The sequence below is a fragment of the Protopterus annectens genome, chromosome 7.part0 (assembly GCF_019279795.1).
Source record: "Protopterus annectens isolate FY-2018-M chromosome 7.part0, PAN1.0, whole genome shotgun sequence".
In the NCBI taxonomy this organism is placed as follows: domain Eukaryota; kingdom Metazoa; phylum Chordata; order Ceratodontiformes; family Protopteridae; genus Protopterus; species Protopterus annectens.
Window position 1 is genome coordinate 1486502272 of NC_056739.1, and position 21265 is coordinate 1486523536.

The 21265-nt window shown below is 42.6% G+C and overlaps 1 protein-coding gene across 2 annotated transcripts in view; it reads left to right on the forward strand.

The window, feature by feature from the left end:
- Positions 1-21265, forward strand: part of MTMR14 (myotubularin related protein 14) — a 1239106-nt gene that overhangs the window by 517504 nt on the left and 700337 nt on the right. For both annotated transcript variants that reach the window (XM_044078037.1, XM_044078038.1), the window contains exon 10: positions 6110-6176. In XM_044078037.1, the coding sequence (XP_043933972.1) occupies positions 6110-6176 (67 nt within the window). The remainder of the gene's footprint in view (positions 1-6109; positions 6177-21265) is intronic.

Sequence of the window (21265 nt, forward strand, 5' to 3'; positions counted from 1 at the left end):
AGGCAGTTCCTCAGAGGAATCAAGAATGTAAAACCTCCAAGGAAACCACCATTACCAGCTTGGGATTTGAACTTTGTGCTAGAAAATTGACACTATCACCCTTTGAACCAGCAGCAACAGCAGACCTACAACACCTGTCATGGAAAACTGCTTTCCTACTGGCAATTACTTCAGCAAGGAGGGTTTCAGAACTACAGGCCTTAATGGCAGTGCAACGCTTCCTAATCTTCCACCAAGATAGATGTCCATAGGCATTAATTTTGCAAGTGTACCGAGTTCTTAAACCACAATATAATCTTTACTTTCCATACCATCATATTGAAAGTATTTAAATTATGTATATTATGTTTATCAAAGTTTATTATTTTTCATCTATCATGATTTTTAAAACTTGCAACTTTTAAAGTGTATGTAATATAAATGGCTGTTATGTCATTTCCTGTTTAGCAATCATTGTTTAGTATAAAAGGAAGTTTTTAGGGTAGGGATCTGTTTCTGAGGAAGTTCACATATTAAAAGTGAATGAAAGCCCTAAATCGATTGGCCGCTTGTGGTCATTTGGAAATTTCAGAACTGTGCTTTTTCTGGTTTAAAATCTTAGAGGCTGCAACTTGGAGTTCAGTGCGCACCTTTACAAAACTCTACCACTTGCCTCTGTACTCTAAGTCCAGAGCAGGCTTCGCCACTGCAGTTCTGCAGGGCCTCATAGCCTCTCCTAATCCTGTTTAGCCCAGCCACCCATCCTCAGCTTTGGGATTCAACCCAAGAGTAATGACTGCAACAGTGAAAAACGATGAACATAGTACAGTTGTGTACCTACCATAAATGTAGATGTTCGAGTGTATTCACTGTTGCCGTCCAGGTTACCCACCCACCATCCCCCTTCTCTTTGCTGGGACTTATCTGCACTTCTCTATCCTATACAACCTTTTTGGCATATTTGCTTGTAGATGAAGGAAATCTTATTTTTGTGCATGCATTTCTTTTTGCTATATTTTTCAGCCTACCTATTTGGGGCACCTGACATCTGGGGCAAGAAAAACTGAAGAAAATGGCTTCGGCTGCATCTTTTATACCCCTGGCGCACTGACGTCTGGGAAAAGGCGACAGCAACCGACGACGGACCTAGACTTTGGAATTCTGGCCGACCACGGGCAGCCTGCCAGCAGGATAACCCAAGAGTAATGACTGCAACAGTGAATACACTCGAACGTCTACATTTATGGTAGGTACACAACTGTACTTTTATGCTTAAAGTGGTAAGTGAACTATCTCTCAATCAGGCCATGCATCTTCCCTTTTTATTTATTAATCTGCTAAATAAGGAAGAAAGGAGTCTACAATGACTTGATGTGCATAGACATTTTAAAGTTTACCTGGATATGACTAAGAATATCCACATGTCAGACCAGTTATTTCTCTTTTCATGATTCCAAGTTAGGGAACACAGTTTCTATGCAAACGATTGCCAACTGGATTTTTAAATCCATTTCTTTTTGCTGCACTCACCATGGCAAAGCATTGACGTCTTCAGCAAACTTGCATTCTACTAGAGCATTGGCCTCATCTGGAGACTTTTAAAAGTGGATTGAGTCTAGAATAATTCTAGAAGCAGCAACTTTTACTTCTGTACATACCTTCACCAAACATTAGAGAATGGATGCCTTTTCTAAATTCATAGCTGTCTTCACCAAGTCATTCCTCTGTGAATTACTGAGCAGTTAGCCTATTTCTTATCCATCTACCCTTCACAACTTCATAACCTGTGCAAATCCCTCAACAACACAGGAATATTGAAGGAGTGATTTAAGGAAAGACAGTTCAGTAGTGTAAGAACTGACCACTACAGTAAATGTCCTACTGATCACTGTTCCAGCATTCTTTCCTACCCTACCTTCCCCCTTTAATTCTTCCTTCCTTTTCCTCATGGACTGAGGAGGACCACTGTCCTTCTGATTCTGTCACGTTAGCCAGCCAAATAGTTTATTTTTTTTCTCAGGCCTTTACAGGCCTACTGGCCTGACGATTGTCTGAGGATTTACATTCATAAATTTACGTATATACCTTTAACACCCGCAGACTTAGATCATATGTGAGACATATGGTGCTATGGAAAGTTTTGGCTTTGGTATCCCAGCTGCTGTACATCCAGATTATTTTATGAGATAACAGAGTAGGTTGAAATACTGCAAGAGTGATCAGTAGGACATCTACTGTTCAAGTAAGTTTGCACATAGCTGTAATTTCTTCAATGTCAATGCATTGCACCATGGTGATCACTAGCAAATCTAGTTATTTTGCTGTAACACCTGGAAAAATAAAACATTATGCTTTTGTTGAGCTGGGGATAGCAGAAGAAAAACTCCTAGGAGTCATCCACTACAGTAGGCTTGCTTGAATAGCAGCGTTCAACACTGACTTGAACCATGATTTTTGCTGCTTGTTCCCTTAAAAAAGATTCCTTTCAAATTTGATAGGCAAAATGTGTCATATTTTATACTTATGTATGCTTAATTGTACATTACTGTAATGGAAATTTACCTATATTACTGCAAAAGTTAAAGCTAAAAGTTTTTTTAATAAAGAATGCTTTTCATTCACTCATTCTAAAAAGTAAAAAAAATAAATAAGGAAGAAGAATGAAAACTTTACCAAAGAAACACAGACAAGCTGATTTCAGAAAACCATTTGATGTTGGTTTTGGTGATTCCTGCTACTTTTTGTGATGCTCATTACCACAGTCAGCAAAACCAACCTCAGTTGCTTTTCTGAAATCAGCTCGTCTGTGTTTCTTTTGCAGTTTTCACTCTTTTCCTTATTTTTTACTTTTTAGAGTAATGGAGTAAAAAAACATACTTTATTTAAAATAAGCTTTTTATATTTTTATTTTATTTTTTTACTTTTTAGAGAGACTGAATAAAAAGCATTCTTTATTAATTTTGTTTATATTTTTACTTCTTAGTTTTTAGTTAAAATGTCTTTCTGTCATTAGCGAGTTTATTATTATTATTATTATTATTATTATTATTATTATTATTATTAATAGTAGTAGTAGCAGCACATTGCAGTGTGTCCAGTAGATCATGAAACTGAAAACTGTTCCTAACAGTGTGTGATTCAATAGTATATAGTGTACTTATACATGATGATCAGCATGGAATGCAAATGAAAGCAAAGACACAAAAGGTCAGTGGAAAATTTGGAGAATTTGCACTAAGAAAAGCCCATGCTTAAAGTGTACAGGTCATGTTCTGAAACAGGTGCAGCAAAGTGTTCATCTCCTATTTTTGGAAGAGTGTCGGCATGAAAGTGTTTCTCCTCCCTGAGTTCTTCATATTCTCAATACATTTTCTAGTTTCTAAAATACAGAAACTCGTTTCAGAGTGTCTTTATGATGCCTGCTTTTCCAGAATCCCACTGAAAGCTGATGGCCTCTATAGGAGTTAGCTGATAGGGTTTTCCAGACCTCTCTCAATGTCCGAAGGTGGCAGCAGTGTTTATTTGTATTCTACCAATTTTAAAGTGAAAAGAAAGATAAAGTATAATATTCATGGGATTCCCAAACTGAGAGACACCAGCTAGATTAGGAAGTTAAAGGAAGACATGTATAGGATTATTTATGAACAAATGATGCTTAAAAAATTGGTAATACCATGATGTTCTGGCCACACCAGGCATCCTATTTGGTTGGACTTGTACCAGTGACCTGATCATTCTCACACCCCTTTTATAGTTTGCTGTACTTCTTAAATCTGAAATCGAGGCATTACTTAAATGAGCTTCAGTCTGGATGTTTTCCTTTTAAAAAATGCGATGAATGAAGTTATGCCAAGATTATACTATTAACCACATCAGTTGTTATCAACAAATTATACACTAATGGACCATGATGATAAATTGATCTATTAATGAGGACCAAACCAAATTGGAACATTTTATATAAAAACTGTCCATAGAGGGAGTGTGAAACAGTTCTGTTGCTAGGTAAGAATTTCTGGTAGAAAATCGTCTCAGGATATATTTGAAAACTGCACTTTTGGTGGATCTAGACTAGGGTGTTATCTAAGAGAGGTTGGGCATCGTCGGGGTGTCATAGATATCCTAATCAAGAAACTGACTGTGTGTGTGTGTGTGTGTGTGTGTGTGTGTGTGTGTGTGTATCTCTATGCTATTCTGAATGGATGTGGTGTCTGTGTATGCGTGTGTTGTGTTGTCTTGCTAATGACAGAGGGACAGTATTTTACTTAGAGTAAAATATTAGACAGAGACCACAGAGGGACAGAGCCACAAAGACAATTTCAGTAAAAAAAAGAATTCTAAAAAAAGAACCAAAAGAAAAGAACCTGTATAGGTTTATTGCATCTAAAATTTTAGGTCTGTGTTCATGGAGGAGACTAGTTGGGTAATTAACTGGTTTTGTCTGTAGAAAATACATAGGAGTAGCTGAGTGCACACTAGGGAAGGTAGAACATATGAGAAATTGGACATAAGCCTGTTTTAGTTAGAAGTACTTTGGAAAGCCTTAATAGAATGCAAATTGCAGAAAGATAATAGCCTAATATAGGGCACACGTTCAGAAGCCAAGGTGGTTGACAACAGGGACACAGCTCGGAAACCCAAAATGTGAGTCTTATCGCAACTCAGAAATGTCATGTGGCAGATTTCATGATAGAGACATATAAACTAGGTATATCCTGTTAGATGCTTACTTTGGCGAAAGATTTAGTTTCTTCAGATCAGAGGATCTCAATCTCACCAGATAAGGGCCTCTGCCCCCCAGAGCAGAGACTAGGGGCAGAGCCCCCTGAGCCAGTGTCCTGATGAATGAATCTGCTGATGAATCAGACGCCAGAGGACCAGCCAGAGCTCCTTCTCCAATGATTGTCCTGATGCTGAATGAAGAATCCATGCTGCCCTGCTTCCCCACAGTTAATTCTTGCATGGGGAAACCTTTGCATGCGAGAAGAGTTCAATGGCAGCAGCAAGTTTTCAGACTCAGAAAAGACTTAGGACCTTTCTGCACACCCTCCACAGCACAGGCCCATAGCTATACACTTCCTCTCTTCTCTCTGGATGATTGCTTGCTTGATGTTGCTCCCTCAGCCCTCAGAAACCAGGCCCATTAGACAGATGGGGTAAAAGTCTACACTTCAGCTACTCTCTCAGCTTGCAGAGGCAGAAACCAATCCAGAGGAGTGCCTACAGAGGGGCACACAGTGGCAAGGTAATAACAACAGAGGCACAGACACAGCTACTGCCACTACATCACACAGTGACTTAACCCTAAATCCCCCCAGCAACACAAATAGCAGCAGCTCTAGGCGGAAAGTTAACCTAATTTTTCAAGGAACTGGCACTGCATAACAAAAGACAAGTGATTTTAAAACCATGTAGATCAGGTTACGGTTTCACTTCACACTTTTACCAGTCCAAAGGGAAAAGAGGATATACCTCCCAAATCTCACAAGAAATCAGCCAGATAATGGAGTTAGCAAACATGAGGCAACTGGAAGGGTGCCAACAGCAGAGCAAGAGGAGGGGCAGCTAAAGGGACTATTCCTAGTTCCATTCCAGGAAAAAGTTTCCGAACTGGATAGCATCTGCAGTCAAAACTCCCTCCTCCTTCCTCTGTGGTACTCTGGGTGTTTACCTCCCTAATAGCTAGCTGTTGGGGGAGTCTTTTATGGTGTATTTTGTTGTATATATGTACATACATGCTTTGTGTTTTGTTCTGTCCTCTATTGAAACGTGGCATCTATCTAGGTACAGCTGCAAGAGGGAGCTGCATCTGGCATCAAAACACTGAGGAAGCCGTCGGCTGATGCTTTTATACCCGAAGACCAACGAGATGGCGATGGGTGGAGTGGGCATCAGCGGCCGGACCCGGTTTAGATCCGGCGACTGAAGAGGAGCTGCCTGACGACGGACAACAGTTGTTATGACAGCAGATCTATCAGTTTATGACATCTACATTTATGGTAGGTACAAAACTGTACTTTTTAGATGATAGCTTTTGCTGAGAAGTGGTGGGTTATTAGTTAATGGAGACTGTGTTCTTCAGCATGTCTACCTTTCTGTTTCTCTTTCTCTCTCTCCCATTCTACTGCAGTCCTGGGACCTCGTGCAACAAACACAGAACTACCTGAAGCTGCTTATTCACATCATCAACAGTGATGGTAAGGAACATTCTTTTGCTTTTTGTTTTAAATGTAGTAGTGGTTCTTCTTTCTGGCCATGGTATTGTAAGTAGGTACAGATCTTGTAAAATTCTCTTGTTGCTTTGTGAATGCTTCCTTTTTGGGCTAACTTATGACGACGGAGAGAGAAAAAAATAGGTATTCAAATTATAAGTGTTTACATCTGTAATGGGCTGTAGCCAGTGCGAAATGAGAAGCTGTCCATGTGTTGGTGCAAAGATTCTTTTGCTTTTGCTTCAGTTAGTATCATCCAAGTCATCATACATGTGATGTTGATTTGCAAAACAATTTTTAATTACTTTTCATCTAGAGCTTTAATTTGTGAAAATGAAAATAGCAGATGCCTTATTCTTTTTTTATTTCTATGTAGAAGCATGTGCTGTGAACTTGATGTTGGTTGTACATAGACTTGAAGTTGGACAGGGCATGTAATAACGTGTTTTGCATTCATTTGGTAGCTGGGTAATCTAGTGAATCACAAGTGCCTTTTGTGGGAACACTGCTTAAGAGACTGGCTTAGAGTTGCACATTATAAAAAGTTTAACAACAGTGTTGTGTTTTATCCTTAAGTTTGTTGGGTACGGCATAATTATTTCTGATCTCAATTTGACTTCCTTGGCAAAGGGATGATGGAGATTTTCTTTGGTATGTTTTTAATTAAACTTTAGATAACCATATTCATACACTTGCATTCCTTGATGGTGGACAATCCTGTTAGATCCTCCAAACTGTAGTGCAGTGTAACTGCTAATACATTGCAATCAGTCACACAAGTGAATTTCAATGCTTTGCCTGTATTAAAAGGTGCCAAGAAGGCAAAGTAGTAGTGCTATTGGCTTACAATGTAACCTACTTATATCAAATGTGAAAAGTTTTTCTTTTTTCCTTTTTTGCAACATTAAGTGCAACTGCAGTTTGTCTCCCATGATACACTTCTGGGTAGTGTTATAATTTCCTTGGAGTTGCTCTCTTGCTCTGATTGTGATAAATTTTCTAGTCCCTGGCTATTACTGTTTTAATTCCAGAGGATAAAACTCTAATTGCCTCAACTTCCTCTTCATTCCTCTGACTGAATGAATCAAGTACTTGCTGTATCAAACAATTCCATAAGTCTGTAGTCTTTCTACCAAAAGTCAACTCCCAACAACTTTGCACCTCTAATACTTTTTCCCTTGCCCATTTGTAATGTGCTTCAGATTTGCCTGGAGTTTAAAAATGTGTATGAGATTTGTCTCCTTTAACCTACATTTCCAGTAGATATTGCTTGCTTTTTCTGCCATCTTTGTAGAGTTTGATGGGTGCAAGATACCATGAATGAAGCAGTTTTAGAAAATAGGATGATGTACCAGTCCATCTTGCTAATGAGTTGGACATATCCCAAATTTTGTCCCATACTGACATAATCAACTTTATCCCCTTGTTGCATACCTTATTTCTTTTCCAAAGCCTGCACTGTTGCACTTTCCACATGTTGCTCTAGGTATGAGCAAGTGATACCATCGCTTACTGTACTTATGCCACACCATTATTTGGGAATTTTAGTCCAGTGTGGATTGACCTTGGACTCTCCTATCCTTCCTTCCAGAAATACATGTATATATTTTCAGAAAACGACTGAAAAGGCATAGATGTTCATCGTGTTTCAGTGTTGCAGTCATTACACTTGGCTTATCCTGCTGGCAGGCTACCCGCAGTCGGCCTGAATTCCAAAGTCTAGGTCCGGCGTCGATTGCTGTCGCCTCTTCCCTGACGTCAGTGCGCCAGGGGTATAAAAGATGCAGCCGACGCCATTTTCTTCAGTCTGTCTTGCTGCGCGGTGCCGAAGCAAAAGCAGTTCGCAAGTGCCGGTCGGCCGACTCCTGTGATTTTCGAAAAACGAATTTCAGATCTAAAGTCTTCATTAAAGCTAAGTACCCCGTTGGGGAAACTTTTTTCTTGCTCCAGACCAATGTCAGAAAAAGTTAACAATTGCATTTCTTGTGGGAAGCAAATATCTCATAAGGATTTTCATTCTTGCTGTATTCCTTGCCTAGGCCCTGATCACAATGTTGCTAGCTGTCGGTTTTGTGCTAGATTTAACCAACGCACTATTAAGCGTCGGTACGATTTTGCCTTTCATTACTTTGGCTGAAGATTCAATTATATAATGCTGTCGGAACAGCCGACGTCTGGAGTTTACAAAAAATGCAAGGAAAAAGAAAAGGACAGGCATCCAAGGTCCAAAACCGACGACGGGGCTTCCGCTAAGCCAGTCGCCAGTTCTCAGTGAGGCGCTTTCACAGCCCCTGTCACCCGCTACCTCAGAGCCACAGGCCGCTGCCGATTCCCACGTGGAGGCAGCTAGGCCTCTGGATACTCAAGGTACTGGACACTCGGAAACCATTCCCTCAGATGAGTCCGGAGCCGCTGAGCAGGCATCTGCTTCTGAGGGTGTTTTCAGACCTACACAGTTATATGTAAAGCCTTCCTCAGCTTCTAAAGCAAAGTCTAAAGCAGCTCTAAAGACAAAGAAACAAGTATAGCATTCTCCAGGACAAACTTCCATACCTAAAAAACAGATGCTCAAAATGGCCGAAGACCTAATTACCTTGATCAGGGGTTCCCATCCCACTCCTGATAAGAGACCTAGGCAAGAGACATAATATGAATCTTCAAATCAGGTTTCCATTTCCTCTGACTCCTCTTCTAAACAGGAATACTCTCTTCCTCCCTATGAGGATTCTGATGCTGAAGAATCCATCCCTTCAGCCTCTCTTCCTGAGGATTATTCTTTTGGGGAAACCCTACATACCATGAGGGAGCACTTCCACTGAGAGAGCCAAGACTACTCAGAATCAAAGAAAAGGCTTAGAGATTTTCTTCTACTACCTCAGCACAGGCCTCTTGCTATTTCCCCTGTGTTAGACATTGTAGATGATGTATTTTCAGAGTTCTGCCTTTCTCCTGACTCTCTACCCCCTGCCCCTGTTAAACCAGACAGATACTACAGGGTTCCAGATTCACATAAAATTCTTTATAAAAACCCTGCTGCTGACCCAGATACTATTTCTCAGGGTCCCAAAGGGGTCAAGGCTTCCGCTGCAAAAAACCCTATCCCCTCTGATAGGGATTCAAGGGGACTAGACAGATGGGGAAAAAGATTTACACTTCTGCTACTTTGGCCGTGAGGGCTTTAAATTGTCAATTTCATATGCTTAAATATCAGCAATACTTAATGTCACTGCTAAAACAGAAAATGTTGGCAAATTCTGATTGTGCAGAGAATAAGGAAATGCAAGATTTATTGCATGCAACTGAACAAGTGGGAAAGCATACATTGCAATGTGGTTTTGATTCCCTGGAGGCCTCATGTAGGGCCGCAGTTATGGGTTATGTCATTAGGAGGCATGCTTGGTTAAAGGAACAGAATCTGCCTGATCATGTTAAAGCAAAATTATTATATGCTCCATTACAACATGACACTTTATTTGGTATTAAAGCAGAGGAGGTGTTGAAGAAAATGGAGGACAAAGCGAAATCTATGCAAACTGTAAAGGATTTCTTACAGGTACAGCCACCCAGATTTATCAGGAACTGGCCTACAAAAGAATTGGTTCTTTCCGGTGTCAGACAGGCCACAGCACAGAGAGGCAGATACAGAAGCCCCAGAGGCAGATCTCAGCCCCAGGGCTCATACAGGCCTAAACAGTGGGACACTTGTACCTCCAAAAGCGGAGAAGACAAATCACAGCCATACAGGAAACAGTCCCAATGACTTCCCTCTGCCAGCACCAAGCACTTATCTTTTTACAGCCCCCTTAGGGGGAAAACTAGCACTTTTTTCTCAAAATTGGCACATAATCACCCAGGACAAATGGGTCTTGAATATAGTGTCCCAGGGATACAGGTTCCACTTTCACACCCTGGCAAGGGCAAAAGGCATGCCAGACGTGCGACACAATCAATGGGCAGAGGCACAAAAACAAGTTTCAGCCCTCATGGACATGAGGGCCATTCAACAAGTACCACAGCAAGAGCAGGGACAAGGATTTTACTCAAGACTGTTCTTGGTACCCAGAAAGGACAAAGCCTGGAGACCAATACTGGACCTCTCTATTCTAAACACATTTCTGGACGTCCCAAAATTCAAAATGTTGACTCTGCAGCAACTTCTGCCCTTATTGGGCGAGAAGGCTTGGCTTGTAACTTTGGACCTAAAAGAGGCATTACCTGCATGTCCCAGTCAGGCAATCTTGCAGAAGATACCTCAGATTCATAGATGGCTCAATGCACTACCAATTCTCTGCACTGCCCTTTGGCTTATCTACTGCGCCCAGGGTCTTCACAAAATGCCTGGCACCAGTAATTGCATTTTGCAGACAAAGAGGAATTCGAATATATCCTTACTTTGACAATTGTCTTATTCAAGCAGAGAACAAGGACATTCTGCTAAAGCATCTGGCGTTTGTAAAAAGATTATTAATTTGCCTAGGGTACATAGTAAACGAAAAGAAATCAAAACTAGTACCCTCTCAAGAGATAATATTCCTAGGTGCAAGCTTAAATACAACTGTCCAGATGGCTTATCTCACGCCAGACAAACAAAGGCAACTGACTTCTGACTTCAAAATGTTGGCAACAAAGACCCAGTTATCTGCAAGGAAAATTCTGCAGGCTTTGGGCTACATGGCATCCTGCATTCTGCTAATTCCATATGCCAAACTGCATATGAGGAAACTACAGTGGTATCTAAAAAGTGTTTGGACTCATCATTGCCACAGCCTGGAAACGTTAATTGCCTTAATTCCTTGCCTGCAGCAGGAGTTTCGATGGTGGGCACAGGCCTGTCACCACAACAAGGGACAGCCATTCACCCTACCTACAGCCAGGCAGTCAATAACAACAGACGCATCAGATTATGCCTGGGGGGCCCACATGGCAGGAAAATGCATTCAGGGCACATGGCCCACAAGCAAAATGCATCTTCATAGCAATCAAAAAGAGATGCTGGCTGTTCAGAATGCCCTGACAGCCTTCAAGGATTTACTTAATCCAGGGCAACTACTGATAAGGACGGACAATACTACAGTCATGTGGTACATAAACAGGCAGGGAGGAACACATTCCTACCCCCTCTACAGTTAAGCCATGACACAGCATTGACTTATCAAGTACACCTGCAAGCACAATTCCTGCCAGGAAAAAAAAATACTCTGGCAGATGAACTAAGCAGAAACTTCATGGATCCCCACAAGTGGAAACTGGATCCACATGTCTTCAGCATGATAACAAAGAAATGGGGATGTCCAGACATAGATCTATTTGCCTCCCGTCACAACTGCCAACTACAGAGATTCTGCACAAGGAATTATCACAAGCAAGCATGGAAAGTGGATGCTCTATCAGTCATCTGGAAAACCCTAACAGTATATGCCTTTCCTCCTCTGCCTCTCCTCCCCAAGGTACTCCCAAAGGTCAGACAAGAGAAGACAAAAATGATTCCAATTGCCCCAGACTGGTCCCGCCAGCACTGGTACCCAATCCTAAAGAGCTTGTCTCAAGGCCCAGCCTGGACAATTACCTCTGATTCCTCACTTACTGACCCAACGAAACAATCAGATCCTGCACAGCCAACTCAGGACCCTAAATCTGGCAGCATGGCAGATAATTTAGCCATTCAGAACACACCTCTCTCTAAAGCAGTGATGGATGTTATTTTGGAGGCCAGGAGGCCCAGTACCAGAAAATGTTATGCAGAAAAATGGAAGAGATTCTGTGCTTGGAACCAGGCACAAGGAATTGACACGTTTGTACCAAATATTCCTCGGATTTTACAATACCTAACTGAGATGCTGGACAAAGGCCTATCCTTTTCATCAATTAAAATTCATGCCTCTGCCATTTCAGCTCCTTACAATACGGAACCACCTATTTTTTCTCATCCATTAATAAGGCAGTACCTCAGAGGGGTCAAAAACTTAAGACCTCCAAGGAGAGCACCTACACCTGCATGGGACCTCAATTATGTCTTGGAAAAACTCACACTGCCGCCTTTTGAGCCAGCCAATACAGCTGAAATTAAGTTCTTATCATGGAAAACAGCTCTGCTCCTAGCAATAACCTCTGCAAGACGAGTCTCAGAGTTACAGGCACTCATGGCTGTGGAACCTTTTATCATTTTTTCATCCAGACAGGGTTTCTCTGAGGATGAACCTGACATTTATGCCTAAGGTAGTGTCCAGTGTGGCCCTTAACCAAACCATTAATTTGCTCACTTTTTATCCAAACTCACATTATAAGGGTGAGATACTGCATTCTTTGGACATACACAGACAGCTACGCTTCTACTTGGACAGAACTAAAGCTTTCAGAAAGACTGAGCAACTCTTAGTGGCATATGCTGCAGGATCACAAGGAAAGGCTATCTCTATTTCAAAATGGATAGGCCACTGCATTCGCTTCTGCTATTCACAGTATGGCAAATCAGTGCCTAAGGGCATTAGGCCACATTCAACCAGAGCAGCAGCCTTCCTCAGAGGAGTACCAACCAAAGACATTTTAGAGGCTGCAACTTGGAGTTCAGTGCACATTTTTACCAAGCACTACCACTTACCTCTCTACTCTAAATCCAGAGCAGGCGTTGCCACTGCAGTGCTGCAGGGCTTTATAGCCTCTCCTAATTCTATTTAGGCCCAGCCACCCAACCTCAGCTTTGGGATTCAACCCAAGTGTAATGACTGCAACAGTGAAACACGATGAACATAGTACAGTTGTGTACCTACCATAAATGTAGATGTTCGAGTGTATTCACTGTTGCAGTCCAGGTAACCCTCCCACCATCCCCCTTTTCTTTGCTGGGACTTATCTGTACCTCTCTATCCTATACAACCTATGTGGTGTATTTGCTTGTAGATGAAGGAAATGTTTTTTTTTGTGCATGCATACTTATTGGCATGATTTTTAGCCTTCCGATTTGAGGGCACCTGACATCTGGGTCAAGAAAAACTGAAGAAAATGGCGTTGGCTGCATTTTTTATACCCCTGGCGCACTGAAGTCAGGGAAGAGGTGACCGCAACCGACGCCGGACCTAGACTTTGGAATTCAGGCCGACTGCCGGTAACCTGCCAGCAGGATAACCCAAGTGTAATGACTGCAACAGTGAATACACTCGAACATCTACATTTATGATAGGTACACAACTGTACTTTTGTTCCATGCCAAATGACTCATCAGGTCTAATATGGACTAGTTTGATTCTGTCACTTCTGTCCAGAAATGCTTAGGTTTATAACTTAGGAAGAAGGATGAATAAGTGTAGGTCATCCCACTTGTGGAGTTGATTGCCAAGAATTCTGTCTTGGAAGTTTGGACGCAGAGACATGCACATACATGCACTGATACTTCTGCATCTGTCCTGAAGAACACAGATTCCCTTTCATACCAACATTTGTATGGTGTGAATCCCTTAACATCATCCTTGTGCCAGCTTTGGTTTCATCTGTGCATCCAACCAGTCGTGCAGTGAAGCAGGGTCCTGTGATCTCTTAAGACCTATCTCATGAGTGGTTACCCATTAGAAGTCCTGACTGAAATCACTGTTGCAGTATTCCTAACACCTGGGTTATCACCACTGTACCTTCCCAGTGTCATGTGTCTGATGTGTGACCTCAGCTCGCAAACATAGAGGTATTTAGACGGACGTATGAGTGTAATTCCCCAAACTGTCTCACCGCCAACCCAAATGCAGGTCATATATCCAGTGGACTAATTGTCATGTGGTTGTCTGTACCATTGCTTTGAATACTCAGATAAGTGGCCCATTGAGGAGCCTTCCTTTAGCTTTCTTATCTATTTTTTCTTACCCATATTAGATGTTAGCTAGGAGGGGCAAGTGTGACTGTGATAGGTAAATCTCATACAAAGACTTTTATATACCCATCTTTTTTGTTTAGGAGTAGAACACTACTACAAAGTTTATTCCATCTGCCAGTCCTTTGTACCTAAAACCTTGCAGTCCTGTTTGACCTCGCGTAACACTTTCTTGGAGAGCCAACATCTGAAACACTTGCCTCACTCCAGGATAGTGGATACTTCTTCCCTGGATATACTGCGGTGGTGGTACTGAGGTAGCATTGTCGTCTCACAGTAAGACGTTGTCCTGTTCGATTCTCAGCTAGAGCATCTTCTGTGTGGAGACATGCGTGAATGGGCGTACCTTCGTTGAAGGTTGTGCGTCAGGGCCGGCAACTCGGCATGTAAAAATCTACTGCCAATCATTAGCGGACCGGAGTTCCGCTGTGGCGACCCCTAACCGGGAAAAGCCAAAAGACACAACAACAACAACTTAAGAAAAAGCTTAAAAGCCTAGTTCGGAGACTCAGTCATCCCTTTCTGACTCCGACGTAACCATTGTGACTCCTTCTCAGGTGCCCTGTACAAGACCCTGCTAGTGGCTGATATGGCATTGGAAGCCTTGACAACTGAGGATTCTTCAGATAGAGGTGAATCACGAATCATCATATCAGTTCCATACCAGAGAACATCATTCTGATGCTAGTTAGGGAAGAGATCCCAGATAGACTAATCTGGGTATGTCAGGGAAATGAGCCATTGCTTTTAGTGCAGGTGGACATCAAACCAAAATGAAGCATCAGAAAGTTAAACATCTTGCTTCACCCTCAACCTCTTGCTTCCCCCTCAACCTCCTCCTTCCTGTTTGAAGGAAAAGGAATTAAATGGAGTTCTCTCAATGTTTTTAAGGCCATTTTGGCTGTGAAGCCTCTTCCTTTCTCCTCTCAACCCCCCTGTCCCCTACCAGGCAAAAAATTGCTGTGGATTCATCTTCCACTGACTTGCTGTAGAATTAGACAGCTGCCTCTAAACTCAATTTTATTGGCAAGGCAGTCTATGCACAGCTGTATTCCATTTCAGTGTTGCATGACCTGTTGGAACCTTGCCAGTCAGGCTTTAGATCTAAGCACAGCCTGGAGATGGCTGTCATACAAGGGTTGAATAATCCTAATGAGAAACCACAGGAAATATTGGATTTTGGTTCTACTTAATCTCACTGTGGCATTTATTATATTGGATCCGGGGATATCCAACTTCCTGAAGTTGTACTGTGGGATAATGATTATAGTTTTTACATCGATTCAGTACCTTTCTGGTCATACTCAACAGGAGATGTCTGGTTTAAACTCTTACGATGCTTACCCACTGCAGTGTGATGTACCTGGTGTCTCAAACTTATTTCATCCATTAGTTACCTATATAACCTATGTACACATTGCTGTTCAGTGAAATCATTCTGATGGGGGGTACTCTCCATCAGTTAAATGATTATATTGAGCTCTACCTGCCCTCCTGTCCAGGCTCTGAACCTAGTTTTACCCTATTACAAGACTGCTTGGAGTCTATTCATGACAGGATGAGTTTATATTGACTGAAACTAAACCCATCCAAGACTGAAGCTGTGCCAGTACATACTACCATCCATCCATCAAGTCAAACCCATCCAAGACTGAAGCTGTGCCAGTACATACTACCATCCATCCATCAAGTCTTCCACAAGCCTACCCCATAGGATTTACCCGAGCACCGTGCCACCCAACCTTAGTTCCCAGTGTCTGTCGAGTAAAGCCACTGGAGTGATCCCTGGGGTGAATTTTCTATTTCCCATCCACTCATCAAGATTTCTTTTGAAGAGGGCCAGTGAGGTGATCTGCTTGACATGTATGAGAAGTCTGTTCCATAGCATGGGCAGTCTCTGGGTTATGAACTTGTCCCTCCAGCATGTTCTGTTAATTGTGGTAATGAGGTTGAGGTCTCTGGAGCGTGTGGTGCAGAGGGATTGGGATTTCTTTAGATGTAGCATTTGTAACAGAGCTGGGTGAGACGTGGCTTTGTAAGTCAAGCAGACATTGCCTCTAAGTCGGCGATATGAGACGGAGAATAGTTGGAGTTTTTTTAGTCTGTCCATGTAGGACAAATATTTAAGGCCTAGGATCCTCTTTGTGAGGTACTTTTGTGACCTATCCAGTTGTTGCAGGTGTCTAGTGAGGTATGTGCCAACTGGGGCATTGTACTCAATGATTGGCCTAATGAGAGAAGAGTAGAGGAAGACAATGACCTCTTTCTTCCTGAAAGCAAAACCTTTAGTAATGAGATGTGCCACACAAAAGGACTTTCTGACCACACTGGCAATGTGGTGGTCAAAAGAGAGGTTGCTGTCAACCTGTGTTCCCAGATCTCTTATAATGCCTTCTGTGCTCAGTGGACTACCATCGATGTGGTAATTCATGGGAACTGGGTTTTTCTCAAAGAGGATGACGGCACATTTTTTGGCATTGAGCTTAAGGGCATGGTTCTGACACCAGTCGTTGGTCTCCGTGAGGCCTTTTTGTAGGATGTCAACATCACTCGGGGAGTTAATAGCTTCCAACTTGCAATCGTCTGTGAACTTTGTCAGCCAGAGTATCTTCGTTTTGGTCTGGACTTCAGAGAAGTAGATAACCAAACAGAAGAGGACCCAGTTACAAACACTGTGAGACTCCACTCGTGACTGGTTGGCAGTCTGACTTGAGTTCTGCCTGTGAGCCAGTTTGCAACCCACCTAGTGATATAGGGGTTGATGCCTAGCTTAGTGAGATTTTCTATGATTCCTGAGTGGGGAATGGTGTCAAAGGCCTTGGCCAGATTAAGGTAGGCTGTATGAACCACCTTGCCTTCATCCACAGCTCTGGTGACTGATTCAAAGAAGTTGACCAAGTTGAGCAGGCTTGATCTACCCTTAACAAAGCCAAAAAGTCATCACTACCAAGCCTTGAACCTAGGACCCTGTGCACTACAATCACAGCAATGTACCTCTACACCATCTGATCATGATTTATGGAGGCAGTCATTTGCAGTTTTTTGTGTGTGTGATGTATGTGCAATTGTTAATGTCAGCCTTGCAGTTTGGAACAATATGTCAGCAGTTATCAAGACATTGTACTTTCATCTAAGGAGTATAGCTCAGATCAAACACTGTTTAACAAAATCAGGCTTGTTGATAGTGATAAATAACCAGATATTGTTCTGCCTAGATTACTGTAATGTTGTATACCTAGAGATTTCAGACATTGGTGTGTCATATCTGCAGTCGATACAGAATTTTCCTGCTAGGCCGGTCTCTTGTTTTTTTCTGAAAAATAGTCATATTTCATTGGTTCTGTGACATTTGTGCCCAGTTGCCTGTCATGGCTCATTGCATCCTAATGTGCATGTTACTACCTAAAGTAGCTCTTTAGACTATATGTCCCAGTGAGAGCACAAGTCATTTGGGTGGACCTTGATAGCCATCTCAGAGACTTATCTGGAAAACGAAGAATGTCTTTTTTCTACCTAACTCCTGTTTCCAGCTTTTAGTGCCTGAATTTCTTATTATTAAAAATGTCGTATTATATTAAATTCTATTATCTTTGTTTTTTTTTCTTTTTTCAAATCACACTGCTGAATTGTATTTGTGCGTTTATTGCAAATGTTTAATCTTCCACATTGAATTGTAAATAAATAAATGAATGAATGATCTCTCTGATCAAGCATATGTCCCAGAACTTTTTGCTGCCCTACTGTCACAGTCCATAAACTTTGGCTAGGTGTAGGAAGAGAATATATACTCTGTCGTGCTGACGTTCAGAGCCCTTGAATTACTCATGTCACTTTTCCAAATTCCAGTCATACTTTCTTGACCATGGAAAAGCTAGATGTTCCTGAGCTTGGGGTCAAGGAAGATCTTGCATGGTCTCCATTGCTTCTGGTATGTTTTTTCATGTGACCTTCAGCTGCTTTTGACCGTGCTACCATTGTGCCCAGGGCTACAGATTTAAGTGTATGACTTTGTAGGATGGCATAGCTGTGGGTTTCCTTCTTCAGCGAGAGAAACTCTGGGTATTCAATTTAAAGGGGAGCTGTTTGACCAGGCTTCCAAGGACCTGAGTAGCAACATGTTGCAGAAGAAACGGGCCTCTGTAATCCCTCTGCACCTTCTTTTTCTTCCCTTCTACATTATGCTTTCTCTGCTGTACTAGTTGTCACTGTGGTCTTGGGCTGCTTGGGAGCATTCTTGGAGTTCATCTTGGCTTAATGAGCCATCACCAAGGAGTACTAGATGCTACTTTTGGTCACATCCAAGAATTTTCAGCTTTTCCTGCAGGAATGGCCCCACTGAGAAGATCAGTCCAGCTTACTGGAGCTCTTGAGATAGGCTTGCTGCTGGAAGGGACACAGAGGGTGTCCAGTTTTCAGCTCAGGTTTCTACTGCAACCTCCCTTTGGTTCTGAAAGGGTTGGATTCATTCCCATTTTGATCTCAGTGTTTTAACTAGCACATCCACTGTGCACTGTTCTAGCCGATGGCTGTTCATTTAATGTACAACGTGCCAAGGTTGTGTTACCAGACATGTTAGATACCTTCTGGCACTTCACATTTTTGGGTCCACAGAAGAGGCTCCTCTGGTTTACACTGGGAGGGCAATAATTTTGGTACCAAGTATTCCCATTTGGGCTTTCGTCTGCACCCAAGCATTTAGTATGTTGACCAAAATTTTGCAGGAGATGGGCTTTCAATGTGTTCCCGTACCTGGATGACCAGTTTCTGGTAGCACAAACCAAAGACTTCCTTGCAGTGGTTGTTCACTACTGTGGTTGCAGTTCTTAGCGAATGATTATAAAATGGGGAAGTCTTGTTTGTCAGCTTCACAGAGGATAACATTCAGAGGTGCAATATTTTTATTTGTGGAAAGAACTGGGGAAGTCATGGCTTTCATGCAGTGGGTGATGACATAGCCAATGGTCCAGTCCCAGACTGTGGTAGACTTTTTGGTTGTCGTGGTTACTGCAGTCTTCATGGTGCTGTTTGTCTATCTGGGGATGAGGGTGCTGTAGTCAGCTGTATGGTTTCAGTGGCTGTGGAGTACCACTTTATCACATATTTTCTCTTGTTGGGAGACCCTTGTTGTTGATCCCTGGTGTAAACCATTCCCACCCACCAACTTTTTAGTGGGCATCCTGTTTCTGCTAATTCCCCCATCCCAGATAATAGCAGATGCCTCATTGGGAAAATGAAGAGTTCATTTTTAGCTCCTTCTGTGTACATGAGCTTGGACCCCCTTTGGATTGGAGTCCCATGTTAGCCAGTTCGATTTTTTGCAGCCTTTGTGGATCTGAAGACCTTTGGGACAGTGCTGTTTCTGGGGCCATACTCTTCTCTGACAGACATGAGAGCCATCATGTGGTATATAAGCACAGAAGAGGACATAACGGTTGCACAGTTTGTGCAGACAGGCATGTGTCTCTGGCAGTGGGTCATGAATAGACATCACTGTGTTAGGAGTTCGTATTGGAGGAGTAGCAAATGCTTGTGAGTTTTTTTTTTTTTTTGTTTTTTTTTTGAGGCACTCTTCGAGTTCTGTCTCTGAGCAGCAGGTTCACTGACTGTCTGGTTTTGTTCATAGGTTCATACTAGGCTATCTGCCCTAGGGCATTTATAAGCCTAGCCAGAGTGTGTTTGGCTTTCGCCACCCATTTTAGATTAATTTTGCTATGCCCTTTTCCGAGGTTAGTATACTGTGCCTCTGTCTATCAGTGACACAGAAGTGATACCCGGGGTAAACCTATGATCTCCCATCCACTCATCAAGATTCCTCTTGAAGAGAGTCAATGAGGGACTTCTGCCTAACCTGGACTGGGATTTTATTCCAGAGTGAAGGGAGCCTCTGGGTTATAAATCTGTCCCTCCAGCATGTCCTATTTATTTCAGTGCTGAGGTTCAAGTCTCTCGAGCGCATAGCTCGATGGGATTTGGATTTTCTGAGGTGCAGCATGTTCATTAATTCCAGGTTGGACATGGCTTTATACGTCAGGCACAGATCGCCTCTGAGCAGACGGTATGCCACTGAGTAGAGCTGGAGTTTCTTTAACCGGGCAGCATATGGCATCTGTTTGAGCCCTTTGATCCTTTTGGTGAGGTACTTTTGGGGTCTTTCCAGTTGCTGCAGGTGTCTGGTAAGGTACATCCCAAAAGAGGCATTGTACTCAATTATGGGCCTGATGAAGGATGAGTAAAGAGGCACGATGACCTCCCCTGATCTAGATGTGAATTCCTTCATGATTAGGTGGGCTATATAAAATGTTTTTCTAACCACTTTGGCCACGTGGTTGTCAAATGAGAGATTGCTATCAACTTGGGTCCCCAGGTCCCTAATTACTTCTTCTGTACTTAATGGATTACCACCTATGTGGTAATTTGTGGGCACTTTGTTTTTGCCAAAGGGGATGACTATACACTTTTTGGCGTTTAGCTTGAGGCCATGGCTCTGGCACCAGTTGTCTGATTCTATGAGGCCCTTTTGGAGGATGCTTGTGTCGGCTGGAGAGTCTATTATGGCGCCCAGTTTGCAGTCATCTGCGAACTTGGTCAGCCACAGTCCTTCCGTGTTGGCCTGTACCTCCGAAAAAATATATACCGAACAAGAGAGGTCCCAGGACTGAGCCTTGTGGGATGCCACTTGTAACTGGTTTGGAGTCTGACATGGCTCCAGCAATTCTAACCATGTGGGTTCTGTCCTTGAGCCAGTTTGCAACCCATCTAGTGATATAGGGGTTTATATTTAAGCTGGTGAGCTTATCTATAATGCCCGAGTGGGGTATTGTATCGAAGGCTTTTGCGAGGTCCAGGTAGGCTGTGTGGACCACCTTCACCTCGTCAATGGCCTTGGTGACTGTTTCAAAGAAATCAACCAGGTTTAAGAGGCAGGATCTGCCCTTAACAAAGCCGAACTGGGTAGGATCCAGTGTCTGTAGGTCCCCAATGTCTTTATTTATGAGGTCCATGACGATCCTTTCCATAGCTTTGCAGGCCAAGCTAGTCAGGCTTATGGGGCGATAGTTTCCAGGATCCGTTGAGGCACCACCTTTGTGGAGAGGGACCACTGTTGCTGTACGCCACTCTTTGGGTACATATCCTGTAGTAAGGCTGAGATTGAACAGTAGTTTTATGTTTGGGTTTAGCTCTTCTTGGAGTTCATGTAGGACGCAGCCCGGGACACCGT